The sequence below is a fragment of the Rhamphochromis longiceps genome, linkage group LG10 (assembly GCF_057381845.1).
Source record: "Rhamphochromis longiceps isolate RC_006_pf linkage group LG10, R_longiceps_female_GT1.1, whole genome shotgun sequence".
In the NCBI taxonomy this organism is placed as follows: domain Eukaryota; kingdom Metazoa; phylum Chordata; class Actinopteri; order Cichliformes; family Cichlidae; genus Rhamphochromis; species Rhamphochromis longiceps.
Window position 1 is genome coordinate 10,887,711 of NC_140566.1, and position 17,968 is coordinate 10,905,678.

Sequence of the window (17,968 nt, forward strand, 5' to 3'; positions counted from 1 at the left end):
TAACGGGGGCAGATGCGACATTTACGAGCTCCCCTTTTGTGATAATTATGATTCAAGATTGGAGAAAATTAATAGTAAGTGACCGTGTGGGCTGCTTTTAAAATCACTATTACACCGTGCAGGATTTTACCTTTTGTGTCCATGTAACCTTTAGTACTATACAGTTATGTGAAACAAGCCTCTGGTCTCTCTTGCAGTCCCTTTTGATATAAAGCTGAATCCACATTAGTGGGATCATGGCCTTAGAGAAGTGGATTTGTTAGGTGTTATGCTGACATTTTAGTATAATAAGATGTGGTTAAAATACCCAAGGTGATGCAGCGATGCAGAGCAAACACTTGCATACTATCATCTTGTCACACTAATACCTTGGTGCTCTTAGTTAAGTCTGTGAAGCACTCATTTCTTATCCAGGCAGAAGTCATTTGTGAGGGGCAGGGATAGCTCAGTAGGTAAAGTGGTCGCCCCATGATCGGAAGGTCGGCGGTTCGAATCCACTTAACGGCTACCCTGAGGTACCCCTGAGCAAGGTACCGTCCCTACACACTGCTCCCCGGGCGCCTGCTTAGTGGGCTGCCCACTGCTTCACTGAGTGAATGGGTCAAATGCAGAGAAAAACAAGTAATTTCCCCATGGGGATCAATAAAGTATCCATTATTATTATCATTTCATACTGAAGCCACTATTTTTTTTTAAACTGAGGTGTATGTAGATGTCTGGCCAAAGGTGGAAGTAACAACTTTCATGTGGCACTTGCTGGCTCCTCAATTTAAAAATATCACCTTTTCTCCTTTGGCTGCTACCTAAAACTCAAAACACCTTCAGGCATTTTATCAAGTTCAGTTAGTTTTATTGTGCTCCAGCAGTGCTCGTTGATACTATGGTGGTCATTTGGTTATCAGCGTGACTTGTCATGGCGGTCTCTCAGATGCTCTTTTAGCCTTTAAATCTGTCTTGTTTCAATCCCTTTCCTTAAACTCTGCCCTGAGAAGCTGTCTGTTCAAACATGCGCTGTCATTTGATGCACAAGTACCGAATTTAGAAGCTTCTGGAAATCTCTGCCTCTCCATTAAATGTGTGGACTTTGATCCACGATCTAGCCCAAGGCTCACGAAAAAAGAAAGCTAAATGACTTTTTCCACACTGAAACAAAGGGACTGCCTTAACAAGATGTAGCTGTTCCACTTATTGCACACTCTTAAGCCTCACAAAAAAAATCTGCCTGCCTTATTAGCTGTCTCTGAGTCCTGCTTTTCCAAAATGGCATTGTCATTCAAGCACAGGTAATTCCATTGTACTGGAGGTAGAGATTTACCACCACAAGAGACTCTGGTAGTCTTGGCGTCAGCGTTACTCTTTCTGCTGCTGGCAGCTGTATGATCGTGTCATACAGCTGCCAGCAACAAGGTAGGAGGAAGCTGCTAAGTCTCCAGCATCCTACACTTGGTGCTTTTCTAGTACTTGCTTGTTTGGACAAACCACAAAGAGACAATTATGCACATTGTCTAAGAAGCACATCTTAAGACTGAAGAACAAGATTTTGAGACTGAATGTGAACCAGAGGTGAAAACTGTAACCCAAGACTACAAGTGAGGGTCCAGAAATGTGTGTTAGCATGTGTGCTCATTTGGTTCTGCTATTTGATATGTTTCTTTGACTTGTTTCCAAACTGTCATACACCCCTTTCATGCGCCATAAATCCATACATTATTCTACAGTAGATGACACTGGGGTGGGCTACCTAAGACCACCAACATTGTGCTAAATTACATTCCCATTGTGTTATTACAATCTCAGTGCTTATGATTTGTTATTTTAAAGGCCCCTCTTCCCCTATTATTACATCTTTTTTCCTCCTATTATATATCCCCCCCTTGCATTCTTTTCTCCCTTACATATTCAGAATTTGAATGGCATACAAAATACCAGCCTTGTTATCCAAATATAGTTTGACTTTCTACTGCATTTAATTCTCCAGAGAGATGCACTATTCACCTCTTTTCTTCACTGTCTGAAACAAAACTACACAGACATCCGTACAAGACAACAGCACTGCCTCAGGAACGACTAACTAAAAAAAAGAAGGGAAAAAGAGATTTTTAGGTTCATAGGTGCTACAAATGACCTTTGTTGTGTGCGTGTGCACTCCATTGTGCACCTTTGTGCATGTTTTTGCATACTGATTGTCTGCTGGCTGCTGGCCCTTTGCAGATAAAGCCTGGTCTTTTTGGGGGCCACTTGTGGCAGGCTGATATTGCCTTTCAGTAATGCCAAGGAGCTCAGGGACTTCTGTTGACCGCTAGGCATCAGCCCAACACAATTAAGAACAAGGAAAACAGCATGTGTGTTGTGAGCAGGGACCGAAGGCCACACTGGCTGCCTTGTTTGTATTGTTCTGATACTGGTTTAAATGTCTAGACAGTGTGTAAAATTGCACTCAGATTAAATATTTACAGTTTTTGCCCACAGCAGTATTGGTGGGATTGCCTTTTCTGTTTTTAAATATTTGGTTTGAAAAGCTGCAGAATGTGTTTTGCTTTTCTTTGTAGTGGTTAAGATTGCTAAACATCTTTTTTCTCTATGATTCAGAGCTTTTTAAGCATCTTCTTCATTCAAGCAGCATTGTTTCCAGCTTCAATTGTGGGATCAGAATGATGCATTAGAGATGCTGCTCTGTGCTGCTACCTTCACAGGCTGTGCTACTGGAGAGTTACTTACCCAATTTACTCCCCCCCCCCCCCCCACCGGAGCTCTAGCAATTTCAGTGCACATCTTAAGTGCAAATGTTAATGGTGTCCAGAGGATGAATCCTCAGAAGCTTACTGATTCACCTACATTTAATCAAGTACATCAGATCCATTTCTTACTTCCATCAACCACTGCTTTAAATTATTATATTGTATTATTGTTGGTCCTTTACCTTACAATATAAAGCCCCTTGAGGGGACTCTTGCGATTTGGCGCAGTATGTAAAAATGCATAAATAAACCTTAAGATGTTAACATGTACATGCTCATCTAAGATGCTCAGAATGGTAAGGTGTAAGTGCTACAGCTTACCATTCTCAATGTTAAGGCGTAGCATTTACATTTTACTAGTGGGAAAGGTGTAAATATGACAGATTATTAGGACCACGTTAAAAAAAACAAAGCAATATTACTGCGAAATTTCGACTTTAATCTGGAAATTCTGACTTTATTCTCAAAAAGGTTTTTGTTTTCTTAATGTTGCCCTAATATTCCTTCATATATAAGATGGAGGGTTTGTGATTGAATGGGGTCAAGCTGGCAATTAAATGCAGTTTATTTGGGATAGTACAAGTGAAAATGGCCATCTTCACACACACACAAAGGTTACATGAAACAGAAATTCACATTAACAACAAATGTTTTACCACCGATAAACAATGCAATATTAACATTGTCATGGCCAACATATAAACGTAGTATCATATATATCATTACCAAGCAACTGCTCAAAACACCACAAGTGTTGGAGACTAACTCGCATTGCTTCAACATTGTAACCATCATTTTGTAGGCAGAAATCCCAGCTGCAAAAGAAAAAAAAGGATAGTTAAATGGGTTTTGTAACTTGTACAGTGGTTCCAAATGGTCCCTTGGTGGGGAAAATTTTCCAGTTGATTCTAATTTGATCACTATTGATTGCATGTGACTGTACTGTGAACCTTGTGAAAGCCCTCTGATCATTTAGACTCAGTCAGTCTACAGTCAGTGTTTCAAGGCTTCCAGTTTGTGCTACAGTCGTACTAGGGAAAACAGTAGTCGAAGATCACAGCACATTAGTGAGTTACTGCAATTGTATGCAGTGAACCTGCAATCTCCTTGTCTCTGAAATAGTTGTTAGACTAGGCCACTTGCAATTAGTGCCATCTTCAAAGTGCCTTTGGTGCTGCAGGATGGCGATTTAACTGCAAAATGACAGTAGGTAACCAGAATACAACCAGTTGACAACAGGTTGAGCCCCATACTGCAAAGAGACATGTCACAGACAAGTTTTACTCATAAGTTCAGACTGACTCAAGTTGATTGCAACATCTTGTCTGCATCTGTATGCATTTAAAAATTAGACGGCTGTTATTTGTAAACCTTTGACAATCTGATCGCAGTTAGCCTGAGTCCAAAAACAACTTTCTGGAGATGAGTTGCCTCCCACCAGACGACCTGTGCAGTCACCTTGCAATTGAAAGTGATTGCCTGGAGGCTTGACCACTGCAGCTACTTATAATTTGTCACTGAGTGCAATCACTGAAAAACCACCAATATTTCCTAGTTGCAAAGAGTGTTGCTGTACTATTGTCATTCTAGCGTGACTTAGCTATTGGCTGTCTGTTATACCTTTTCCAAGAGATAACTGGACTTTAGCTCTGTGTTGCGTGCACTGATCTGTTTAGGACAACAGGAGCTTTTTTAAAAGATACTGAAAGCGATACATCATTTTCAGACACAGAAGCAATAGTTTTAAGACTGCATTTTGAGCAATGTCTCCCTCTGTATCTCTCCATATGATTGCCAGCTTGCAGTAAAAGCCCACTCAGATGGCCAAAATCGTGCTCCATGCTTAAAAATTCAGCGCATTCATTTTCAGGCATCTGTTTAAACAGATTTGTATCATTGCTACATGCCTTCAGGCTACTTTTCCGCCATGCCAAGGTGTCCTTGTTAAATAAGAAACTGCTGTGGAGCTCCTGCTTGATTCTGAGGATAATTTTTTCCTTTACATGTGTAATTATCTGTTTTATGTAGAAATCAACTTTTGCTAAATTTTGCGTTCATTAACACGTATTAGTTAGATCAATCATTTGACAGAAAAAAATGACCAGTAGACAGAGGAAATAATTTGGTGAAAGGTAATAAAAAAATGTAAAATTCATGGAGTGGGAGGACTTATCTCAGCTGTCTTCATCCATTTAGTCAATCGGCTACTGTCCATGAATTATGGAGTATTGTGGATGCAAAACATACAAATTCCAGCATATCTTTCAGTTTTAATGATAAGCCTGCACAATCCTCACTTTTTTGTTCTTATCAGTTTGTGTACTGTGTGGTAGGGGGTTTATTCTATGTACTATTTTCTTTTCTTCCTGAGAAAATTCAGTTTTATACAAACACCAGAACTGCACCACACTACCCAGTAGATCACATTCTCACCCATTTCACAAGGTGTTATCTATCTGAGTAAACACTTGTCTGTGTGGGATTTATTGCTTGCAGCGGGAGTGTAGGAGCTCATCACTCTCTGGCACAGTGTGATTATCAGCTTTACAGGGCCATTGGTACATTAATGCAAGACCGACTGAAGGCTGTATAAAGTACTGTTAGAAACAGCAGGAAAGAACAGAAGTGTTTCCACAGTCATAGAACGGGTAAACAGCAGTTGCAAAATGGCCATTTATGTCCTCCCTCTTCTATTGCGTGATGCTACCGCCTTTGCACACACCTAGTTGTGCATTTTGTGTTAGGGTTACAGGTAATCTAAACTAATTCTGGAAAACAATAACACCTGTGGCAGTCTTGCAGAATCCACCCAAGATTCAGAAAATACAGGAGGGACGGAGGACAGAAAATGAGTAATGGTCTGTTTGCAGAGCTGTTGGTAGTGTGCTAGTGTGTGTGCTTCAGTGTGATGGGGGTTGGAAAGAGATGAATAGAATGTAAGATGTACAGAGGCATTGGAGTTGTGTACCTGGCTCTCTCATTAGGGAGGTTTTTCTTTGTCCTCTGCTTCACTGGGATTCATTCTTGCATGGTTTCTTTTAAAGACCAGTATGACTGACATCTCCACAGTATTTCATGGATTAGAGGTGGTTTTGTGGGCGTTTTGTGTAGGTGTGGCTGCAGATTTCTCATTTCATCTTGGTTTGTTTAACAATTTCTGAGGTGATGGCGAAATTGGCTTCAGCTGTAAACACGTATCATAAATAAATGTGTGTAAAAATATATATGCAACTGAATAGGTTGGGGAGAAAGTGATGGTTTATCCTGAGGACAGGCATTCAGAACAGGCAGCTGCAAAAAATACCACAGAAGCTCCATAGAAGTAACACGAAAATATTTTGGAAACTATAAATTCCCTGGGTCATTTATAAAGTATACTTATTGGAGATCTTTCTGCCACTCGTTTCAGTTTTAACTGAAGTGCAGTCTTACTACAGTTAAATAGGCTAAATATTTAAACTAGCACAATAAACGCAAAAATCTACATCCCAGTGTTCAGTGGAACCACAGATAATGCCGTAATCCTATTATAGTTCAGCTTAAAAGATTTTCTTAAAAGCTGTGAATACTTACGTCTTATAAATACACATTTGAAGGCTAGACATGCTTTCAAAGATATTACTTCCTGAGGATTTTGCGTGTCATCATCTTTTTCTTTTCTTTTTAATTTACACTGCCTCGTGGGGTTCCAAACTACTAAACAAGAACAAAACATATTATGGGGAGGGATGTGTAGTATGAGAGGGGATGTGTTCGTGTGGTAATTACACTGTCAGACTGGATTATTGCTTAATGAAGGCACTTACACATCAATAATAATGTGCCATGTCTAATTCCTTTAGAACTGCTGCTGTTTTGATTACCACCACTCTTTATTGAGTGGAAGGATTATCTGTTATATTTCACTGTGGCTCGTTGTTGGGGTGTTTTTGTGTTCGGCTAACATGTATCTGTAGCTTAATTTCTAATAAATGCTATGCCTGAAATCTTGTGCCATTCTTCATCTCTAGGGTCTCGTCTTCGCCAGGAAGACTTCCCTCCCCGCATTGTGGAACACCCTTCTGACCTCATTGTGTCCAAAGGGGAGCCAGCCACTCTCAACTGTAAGGCAGAGGGCCGTCCGCCGCCTACGGTGGAATGGTACAAAGATGGGGAGCGTGTTGAGACGGATCGGGAAAATCCCCGTTCCCACCGTATGCTGCTTCCCAGTGGGTCCCTCTTCTTCCTGCGTATCGTCCATGGACGACGGAGCAAGCCAGACGATGGCAGCTACGTGTGTGTGGCCCGAAACTATCTGGGCCAGGCGATCAGTCACAATGCTTCTCTGGAAGTAGCCAGTAAGTTCCTTTTAACATGTGTGTGTTTTTTTTTTGTTGAGTTTTTTTTGTTGTTGGTGTCTTGGCAATGCCATTAAAGAAAAAAGATGCAAAACACCAGGAGGGTTTTATATATCAGACACTGCATCTTACAAACAGGATCAGTGGAAGCAGTCAAACAACACCAAAGTATGTCTCATATCTGTAAGTGTTTGATCAAGAATTCAAAAGTTCCATCTAATACCCAGGTCCATTACCCACACGGCCAGATTTTAATCACCTAAGCTTTTATAAACATTTTAATTAAATTTTCCAAAGACGGTGATAGCAGCAAATTTAATATCTACTTTAAAAGAAAGCAAGTAGCTTCTTCTCATTTGCTCACTATTTCCTCCATATAACCTTACGATAATCTACATGACTAAAGTTATTCAATTATTTGTACTAAAATGAGTGTTTATTTAAGTTTTGGGGTTTTTTTTTTTGGCACCTTCCAACTTAACCACTTTCATGCATCTGATTATACATGAAAAGCATCATGCAGTTCCAATCTTCTTTTTATTTTGTAACTTTCATTCCTAACTAGCTTGTTGTTGAGAGACCATAAAGGAAATTCAGACAGGTGTCAGCTGTGTATTCCCAACAGGTGACAACCTCAACTTGCTGAATCATGGCTCTGAAAACAGCCAGCATGGGGAATTGCCAGTTAAACAGTCCCTTTACTGCACTATGTCACAGGCAGGACTCCATCTGCTTGCATGCAACCAATCATACGTGTGTGTTTATGTGTTATCGTGACTGTTGGAATGGACCATCTGAAGTAGAAGAGGCCAAAGAGCAAAAGGTCAGGACTTGCGAGCGTCAGAACAGGGTGTGCACATACACCGACAGTCTTTTAGGCATTTTTTGTAAGAAATGCCAGGATTAGTGTGAATGAAACAGGAGTAAATAATGGCCAGAAAGTGCTGGTGACAAGGGTTAATAACCACGACCGTGCCCTCACACACTTCAGAGCTCCCCATCTTTTACTGTCAATCCCCAGTTCTGCTCAGCTGCGTCAGCTTTGCAGTGCGCTACCCAGACTCAATCTCATGGGCAGACATCAAGGTTTTCGAATAATAATACCCCTCCAGTATCTGGTTCACCTTTTGAATTATAATGAAAGAGTTGGTCAAATGCTATCATGGTAGTGCTAGATCAGCGCTCCTACCTTGAGAAGCTCAGCCCTCCAGGGAGAGAGTTTATTACTTGTAGTTCACTAAATTTACTGCCAGGTTTTAAGGTCGAGGGGGAACACAGAGAGGACTTGTTGAAGCTGCCTGGATGAATTATGTCTCCCGGCTTTATCCTTCAGAGGTCACACGGATTCATGGGTCACCCTGGGGCTACATGGTAAAACAAAATGCCCTCTGGCAAATGCTGCTGAGTTAAGGTGTTTAGAAGAGAGAGGTGAGGAGCTGGGGAGTGTTAAAAAGGGGACTGACCTTACTCTGTCAAAAGTGTGTGAAGTAATTTGTTCAGCTTCTTTAGGGTAATAGTAATGGTGTAGGGTTGCTTTGTTTGAAGGAGATGCTTTCAAAAAGGTGGCAGTGGATGTGTTACAGTTTCTCTTTAAAATGCAGCTGTTTCTAAAAAGTTGCGGTGCTCTGCGAGATGCAGTTAAAAATGAAATACAGTGATTGGAAATTTTTTTCAATGCTGTATTTAATTAAAATACTATATGCACAGTTTCAACATCAAATGTTTGAATTTGAAGCCCGCAACACCGTGTAAGTGCTCAGCAACTACGATGGTCACGTGTCGTAGTTTGTAAGAAAAATGTTTTCTCAGTCTTGCTTGATAAAGGCTTTTATCTGCTTGGCCACTGAGGGCATCCTTTATCATTTTTCTTTGTTTATCAGGGGGCTAAATGTTTTCTGTGGGTGGTAGGTCAGGTGACAGGCACCTTTACTGCCTGGATGCTGTAATATGTGCAGGAAGTGGTTTAACATTGTATAGTTTAAATAAACAAGGTCTTTCATTAAAAAAAAAAAAGACAATGGGGTTCATTCACTAGCATGTGCAGAAATGTCCTTACCCTGCTAACAGAGCAAGTGCACACACAAAATTATAGTTAGATACAGTAAACGTTCACACCACTGTGCATTGTGTTTGCTATCTGCAGTCTGTGTAGTGAGACACAAACTGTGCTGGTTAAAAAGAAAAAAAAAAGATATAATAAAAGAAAACCTATTGAGAATAAACACATTAGCTGGAAGAATGAAGCAGGTGGTGAAAGGCATCAGTACAGCATGGATTCATGCATACAACACAATATGCAAATGAGGTTGCAGCATATTTATTTAAGCATTTACAGGTTGCCATATATATGTCCCACACCTGGGAGGACTTGATGGCAATCACATGATGGCATGCACTTTGCATCAAAAATTAACTCAGGTCAAATGAGGTTTTTCTTTATGAACACATGACAATAGTTATTTGCTATAACATATAATATAATATTCTTTTTTACTAATGTCCCCCAAAATCATTAAAGAGGTCATAGTCAATTAAGATGGCTGTCATTGTTATGCTGCCACTTTATATAATATATGTTTTTTGAACATGTTTTTGTACTGTGATTGGAGATTGCTGGAGTACACGGACAAGAATCCCACAGAGAGATTTAGCTTTTTTCATCTCTTAGCGACAAAGAAAATGTGAGCGCTACAGTGGGAAATAATAACTTACTAAAACCTCAACTCAATTCCAAGTGAATTTACTGTATTAAAACCATTTCTGCTGCTGTTACAATTTAACTAACATCGGGGGAAGATGATGAAAAGCTTTGAGACGGCTGACAAAAGGCTGTTGGAGGCTGACAGATGTAAAGTGATGGGAGCAGGAAAGGAGTGACAGAGACAGACTGGAACAGAAGACACGGAGGAAGAAGTATCTGTCCTTCAAGGCACAGAAGTGGAACTTGTTTGCAGAAAATTGAGGTGAAGTTGTAGAGACAGTGACAGATGTACTATGTGCTGGTGCCTGAAGCATGACCACAGGGTTGAAATACTTTGTAAGCACGCACAACATACACACTCTCGTGCACGCACTGTGTAGAGGAATCCTCTCTAAAAGTGAAAGAGATGAAATTAGAAAAAAGGGGAAAAAATCTAACTTAGTTCGTATCCAATAAATGTCACTGAAGACACTCAGCAGGGACCCTAGTGGACCCTGGGAAATGAACATATGTCCTGTTGACCTCAGCCACTTGATTCAATCATGGAGAGCTTTATTGAGGTGAAGGCAAAGTCACAGCTTGTGTACTCCAAAGGTTATTGGGTAGTATAACAGTTTTAGGTTCAGTAAGAGAGAAAAATAAATGTTATTCTTAATGAAATTGGACATTGTCATTTGCTAGAGGAAAGTGAGGCTCATTGCAGGGCTGAAGGTTAAGCAGCAACACTGCAGTGATGAAGTAATGAGCCACAGGGAAAGACATCCATACAGAACCGAGACTCGTCATGCAATTAGAGCGTCCCACAAGATTTCTCTGTTTGTATATACAATTTATTGGTATATGAACTAATACATTATTCATACTATTAACAGATGTGCTCTACAGAACCATGTGTCCCCTGCTCACCAGCAGATGTTGCAACCCTGTTATTTTGACTTCATGAGTCTATATTGAAGCATACCACTTGTCATAACTTGACAGTTTACAGGAAGCTTACGAGCTGAAATTAGGGAGCATTTCATAACCCTTTTTTTCAGTATGCTGTAACTCAAGAAACTATTTTTGATCTATTATTGTTAATATTTTATCTTGTTATTTTTTATATTAATATATTAATTAACACCTACTGATAGGACACACTCAATATTGTAATGTACTCTATTTTTGTTAGAAAGACAGACTATGGAAAACTGTAGTAAATATGTAATAAGTATGCATAGTATCACTAATATAATATTATAATGTAATACTGGATGTGAAAATCTGCTTTAATGCTCAATATAAATGGGACCCAAATGGTGGTATTAGCTAGGTGTAGTCTACTGTGACAGTTATACCAAAGAAGCTGAAACTGAGTAGAATATCCTTTTGGTCTCAGTCACTGATAATTATTATAGTGTGACATAAATTGCTGATGAATTGGAGGGTTGCTGGGCCACAGAAAATATTTCTGAGCCACTGTTGGCTTGTGGCTACACTCTAGAGAGTTGTAGCTGGGAAGTCAGTGGAAGCCATATGAAGTACTAATTACACAAATGCGTTACATTAATAGACATGTCCACTGTATTACTCTCTTTGACATGGACAATGAGATATGCTTACCCCAGTCACCCTGTCAGATTGGCAGCTTGTGATGGGACCATGTCTTTTCTCTGTGGTTGAAATCTTGTGCTAAAACTGAGCAGGTTCAGGAGATACACAAGGCAGCAAAGACAGAGAGGTGGCTTCTTAGAGTGCTTGTCCCCCTCTGACTGCCCCTATCCCTTAAATGATGTCTCTTTAGTTCAGATGGCTGTCACTGCCGCTGACAACATCCTGTCTCCAGTCACTCTGGATAAATGGAGTAAGAGACTTTAAGTGGCAGTAGAGTGGTATATCACAGGAACGCTGTCATTTTCGCTCCATATGGACGGGAAGCGATGTTGTTTTATAGACAACCACCGACACGTTGCAAATGGTCTTCAATTCACAGCCACAGAGCCACATATCAGTATTTATTTCTAATTGCCTGTGACAGTCTGTGGAAGCTGTGCTATCCTCTCGTTCCTGATCCTGTGTTCCGCTCCCTTATTCCCTCCCTGTTGGCCTATGGTTAGATCAGTCAGTGAATAAGTATCACACTCCAGGGACAGCTGGTTTGTGTTTACAGTCTGGAGACTGGGGGCGAGTGCTCTTCAAGTATTGTCTAAACAGTTTTAGTTGCTCTATTCCCCTCAGCTGAGCTTTTCCAAGAGCCAAGTTTGTACCAGACTATCAGGACGTAGGGAAAGACTTTGTTTGGCTTGCAAAGGCTTGGTGAAAGGAGAAGGGAAGTAAAGTACTCAAGAGCCTCTGACAAAGACCATATGGCTCCTGGGTGTGTGGCCATATAATCATGACGCAAAAGCTAGCCCTTAGTCTGTGTCTGTGTGTATATTTTATGAGAATTGGGCTGTATATGTATGCATGCTAACCGAAAACAACAGTTGGAGCGTCATGATAGAGGAAAAGACTGACCTTCACATTTTTACACTCTGGGTGATTACTGAATGACAACATTAATTGCAACCATCTTGCTTTCCATATAGTTTCTCTAAACAAAAGAATATTGTGTGTATGTGTGTGTGTCTCTGTGTATGCATGTGTGTGTGTTTAAACCAGCAGAAAGAAAAAACAAAACTGATGAATCTACTTTTATATATGATCACACATATGTCATTTAGGTTCACTGTAGGAACCCAGTTTTACGTGGCATATTGTGTATTGTAGTCATGATATGATTTTTGAATGATTTTTGTGTAGAGTTTGCTTCTGTGTGCCCATATATGAGTGGCATAAAATATATATTAGCACATCTCTCCCTCGTTTGCCTTGCATCTCTTCATTTCTTCTCCGCCCATTAAATCATGCTAGGCAGCATTTTGCATTTAATTAATGTATTCTGCTCTAATTGTTGCCTGTTAGATACTGTTTGGCTTGTCCCATTTCCCCTGACAATAAATCCTCCCCTCGTCTTTCACGCTCTAAACAAAGAACTTTCTTGGTGGTTGGATTTTGTTGCATCCTTAGAGCAGTAATACAACCTGATTTTATCTATTTCCAATAAAACCCTGCGCTCGTTGTGTCAGGTTGCTCTGATGTCATATGCCTTTTATGCTCACCTCTTTGCTGATTTGTAACTTTGCACAAGAAGCAGCATTAACATGCTTAACTGTAGCAGTGCATCTAATAAGTGAATCAATTAACAACAAAAACCCCATCATCAAGTAAAAACTTCTGACAAACCATTTACGGACATAAATTATGATGCGTCTGCTGTGCCATTTTGCTTGTGAAAATATTAAGTGCTTGCAGCGTGTCGTAGTAATCCCGCTGTCACCAACAGAAGAGTGATGTCTGTGCACTTGCTAAGATATTAGCATTATCCATCCTCTATCTGTCACACCACAGTCACCAGCACCCACCAGTCTTATGTGTGCTCGGGGTTAATGCTAACCCTCAGGTGCCAAATGTTTTGCCTTTTTTTCACTTTGTGTCTCATCGTATCAGCTGCTGAAAGTTGGGTGTTGTTGTGTTGAAATAAATAAAGAAATAACTCTATGCACAACTCTGACAGTCCCTTCAGGCCATTAAAATGAAAAATGAACACTCTCCCAGATGGCAGGCTGCGTAATTGTGGTTTGATGATTGTTTGTTAGTGTTTGTGAATTAAATGCCAACTTTTTGGACTATCATTAAGCACATCAAAATTCTAATGCGATCTACTAGAGGCGGGCATTTTTATTTTATTCCTGTCAAACATAATCAAATCTTATATGTTGTGAATAAATACCAGACAGCCAAATTGCTGGAAAATTCATCTCAGCGTTTATTGTTTGTTATTAACCGTCTTTGAAGCGATACAGTTTAGAAAAACAGATCCTTTCAGTGCCGTTCGCGTTTTGCTTAACAAAGTAAAATTGGGATGCCATTAGAGTAAAACGCTTAGCTTTTGCTTCAAAGGCACGTAGCTTCTCTGGTATTATAGCCATCATTGCTCATCTGAAATAGGAAACATTAATTAGTTTTTGCACAATCAAACTGTTAGGGGTTCCGAAAGAGACTCAGGCGCAGGCCAGGGTTTTCCTTTAAGCGAAGGACAGTGCGTTTATTTACAGTGAACACATACACCAAGTGGCTATATACAACGTGCAGGGGAAACGGGTCCGGGTCGCCAGGGTCCGTGGGAAACAGGGTTGGGAGAAGGGTGTTCCACACTTTCTGTACAAAAAGTTCCCCCTTCAATCACTCCTCTCCGCATCGGGTTCCAAAAACGATCTACACAAAAAACGTCGGGTTAGCAGGATAATAATAAGAAATTCTCAAGGTGAAGGTTAGCCGAAACACAAGTCTAACTGACACTGATAGCTCAACGATCCAGCGAAGACTAGTGCAGACTCGCCATCTAAGTAGTGCAGTAATCAGCTGGGATCAGCGGCCGGTGTGGTGATGAGCAGGTATGTGGGCCAGCAGCGGGAGCCCGCAGTGAGCATCGCCGTGGCAAGAGAGAGAGAGAGAGTGAGAGAGAGAGGGCGAGAGAGCAAACAAACCACAAACATATTGCCCAATAGAGGATTGAACAGCGGGGCACAGGGACCATGACACAAACAGTGATTTAAGATGATTAAGCTAGTTTATACCATTTCTGAATATTATATTAATTATGTAATTATTTTCTTAGGTCCCTGTTGCCAAGATACAAGATTCTGAATATAGGTTTGGTAAATTCATAAAATCAGAATTGGCTAAATACATTTGCAGTTATTTATTTAGGTGATGAAAATAAATATCACTTTCGCCACAGTAAACTGGGCTGGTCTTACTATAAAGTAAATTACATATAGTTTGAAACAAATACTGAACAAATGTTATATTTTAAACATCATTACTGAAGCACACTATAAACAAATGTGCTATAATGAGGCCGATGATCAGTGTTGACTTCAAGGTAATTCAAATTAGAGTGTTACCATGATCCCATTACATTTTTGTTGAACACTGTAATAGTCATGTAATGCAGTATTGTACTAATATATTAACATAGTTACATATAAAAAAAAAAATCAACACACCCATCTCCTGTGGCTTTGTGCTGGGATCACCCAACTTGAGATTGTGTAGAGGAATGGCAAAAGTGTGCTGGGGAACATATTTACACAAGTGGGAAAAATGAACTTATGTGATTGGAATTTCAGTTTTATTGAAAAGGATAAGAATGTGATGTTAAAGTGCAAACTAGCCACTGCTGCTAAGACATAAACCCGTACCAAGTATGTGGAAAGACAATATACTTACCTCTTTAATGTACAATCAGTAATACTTGATTTGTAAAGTTTAAATTTTACAGATTTTACAGGTTATTATCTGGCAGTGAGTGCATGTTGCTGGGTAATACAAAAGTAATGCAACAAGTAGTGTAAAAAACTACTTTGTTCAGCAAAGGAACATTTTTAAGTAACATAAGGTGTAATGCTGTCACTTTTTGGAGTAACAAGCACATTTAATCAGACAACACTAATGGAGAAATAATACGAGAAACTGAGAATATCTCAGCTGAGTATTTTCACAGAACTCACACTACATAAAAGCACTGAGAGACACTTGGAATCAGAGATGTGAGCAGTTTCTAGTGCAGCAGCAGTGTAATTGACTGTGTATGCAGTGTTGTTCCTACTGCTTACCTACCACAACCAACGATTCGGGTATCTTCTCTAATAGGCTGCAGATGTGGTAATTTATAACATGCAGCAAAAATGGGGGGAAAAAAGAGTGAGAGTGGGTGCATGTAGGGGGGTTGTAGGAGTGTGGTGGGTTCTCCCTGGAAAGGGGAATAATGAGATGAACAGTTCCAAGGCACCACATTCTTGTGTCTGCCTGGCTGTCAGTTCTGCATCCCCTATTTTCTGCCATTTTCTTCCTGCTTCTCCTCCTTCTGGAGCATCGTTACCTCGCTCCTGAGGGAATACTTGCCGACATGTTTGCGAAGGAGCTGCTGTTTGCTGAGAAGCTTTGATGACCGTTAATGTGTCCTCCATTGTAAAATTGCCATACCTACTACTGTACAAACTGTATGCATGTGTGTGTTAGGATGCCTGGGTCGTTGACCCAGGGTTTTTGAGTTTTTGATATTATTTATACTTCCTAGTTTTTGGTTTCTTTGAGTTCCGTCTTATGGCTTATGTCTCTGTCGTCTTTAGTTGCTCTGTCTCCCCTATCACCTGCATCCCCTTGTCTAGTTCGCGTCTATGTGTATCTTAAGTTCCTATATCCCCGTGTTCAGTCATTGTTTGTGTCTGCCCTGTTCCCACGTCTCTGTTCCCTTTGTAGTGCCTGCATGTGAGTCTGTGTCTTTTTTCAGTCTGTGTTATGTGTTTCCTGTTTTACTTTGAAGGTCTCTGTCTTTTCTCAGTGTGTTCAGTTTATGCTTCTTTGGTCTCGTCAGTTCTGATTTGCCCCAGCTGTGTTTCCCTCCTGTTACCCATTCCCTGATTGCTCCCTCTGTGTATTTAAGCCCTGTGTTTCTCTGTGTCCGGGTCGCGATCTACCGTTTATTTTGCTGTGTGTTTTGTCTGTCCACCGGTGTAAGTTTATTTTGAGTTTTTCAAGTTATGTCATGTTGCGTTCAGAATTAAAGCCTTTTTTGAGTTCACGTCTGTCTCCGGAGTCTGCACCTTGGGTCCTATCCCTGCCTGCACACAGCCCCGCCTAACAGTGTGTGAGGGAGATGGTAAAACAAAGGTGTGCCTGTGTGTTTTCATGTTGATGCTCTGCCTTCCTTAGTTTTTTTTTTAACATTAATATTGTAGCACATGAAAAAAAAAAAAGCGAAACATTGTTGTCATTGTCAATGTTTCCAATCCCTAAAACATAATTGAATAATAACAGACAATTTTTCATTTGACCTTTTTTACATTTTATGATATTGTTTCAAATATGCAAGTTCAATCATTTTTCCAATTAGTTGCTAGTGTGGCTGTAGTAGAAACGAAAACTCACAGCCTTTGTTTTCTTGGCTGGGTTCTTCCACCCTCACCCACAAAATAAATTCTTCTCTGTCATCAAGGCCAATTTCAGGGTCTGTGTCATGTTGTGCGAGACAGACAATTGAATGAAAGCCTTCTCCAATCTACAACAACCTAGCAATCAGGTACAAGTGTCTGCAAACACAATTGCAGTATATGCTTACAAGTAGGCTTTCTATCCCATTGATTCTCTCAAATGTATGGCAGTATTTTATCTTGAAATGATACGGAATATGAAAAGACATTTCTTAATGCAATTTCCATCTGCCAATAGATCCCTGCTCTGTTTGGCCATCCTCTCTCAATCTGTGCTTTTCTTTGTAGAGTATTTGCTTTACTGGTTCTCCCAGAATTCCCAAGGCTATCACAGAAATATAACAAAGAGGCACAAATGCAGACAATATATTAGAAGGAACTCTGGAAGCTTAAGGAGAGGATAAAGCTGAGAAAAGTAAGACACACTGAGGAGAAACTGGAAATAATTAAAAGGATATTCTGAGTGATATGGCCTTTGGCACTGTGACTTTGTATTCATTTATACAAATATTAATGCCCCTCCACCCCCAACCACACACACACACACACACACACACACATACTCATTTTCATATCGTAGTGAGGACATCTCATTGACATAATGCTTCCCCTAGCTGCTTACCCTAACCCTTACCCAACCATAACTAAATATTAACCCTGACACTAAAACCAAATTTTAAGCGTCAAAAATGCCTTCAAACTCATTGGGATGCACATTTTGTCCCTATAGTATAGTAGCATGACAATGCTCTGTCCTCTCAAAGATGTCTAGACATGTACACACACACACACACACACACACACACACACACACACACACACACACACACACACACACACACATTAAAAGCAGGTAATGTGCCTATAGTCAATGTGCCCCCCCACTATTTAATGAGATATGCAAAACATGTCAGAATTCAAGTCATTTTCAAAACAGCAATCTACTGACAATTTACCACAGTCAACCATAACAACAATACTGTCATGCACCAATATTACTTTTTGGTGGAGTTTATTATAATGTCTCTTGTATTGTTGTAGTGCTTTGTTATTTTCTTGCGGTAACATGTTTTCAGGGTGTGATATCCAATTTAAATATTTGCATTGTACTAATAA

General features: G+C 40.1%; 1 protein-coding gene across 2 annotated transcripts in view; it reads left to right on the forward strand.

Moving 5' to 3' along the window:
- LOC146660334 (roundabout homolog 1-like) overlaps positions 1-17,968 on the forward strand; it is a 91,376-nt gene that overhangs the window by 14,578 nt on the left and 58,830 nt on the right. For both annotated transcript variants that reach the window (XM_085420149.1, XM_085420150.1), the window contains exon 2: positions 6,749-7,075. In XM_085420149.1, coding sequence (XP_085276275.1) covers positions 6,749-7,075 — 327 coding nt within the window. The remainder of the gene's footprint in view (positions 1-6,748; positions 7,076-17,968) is intronic.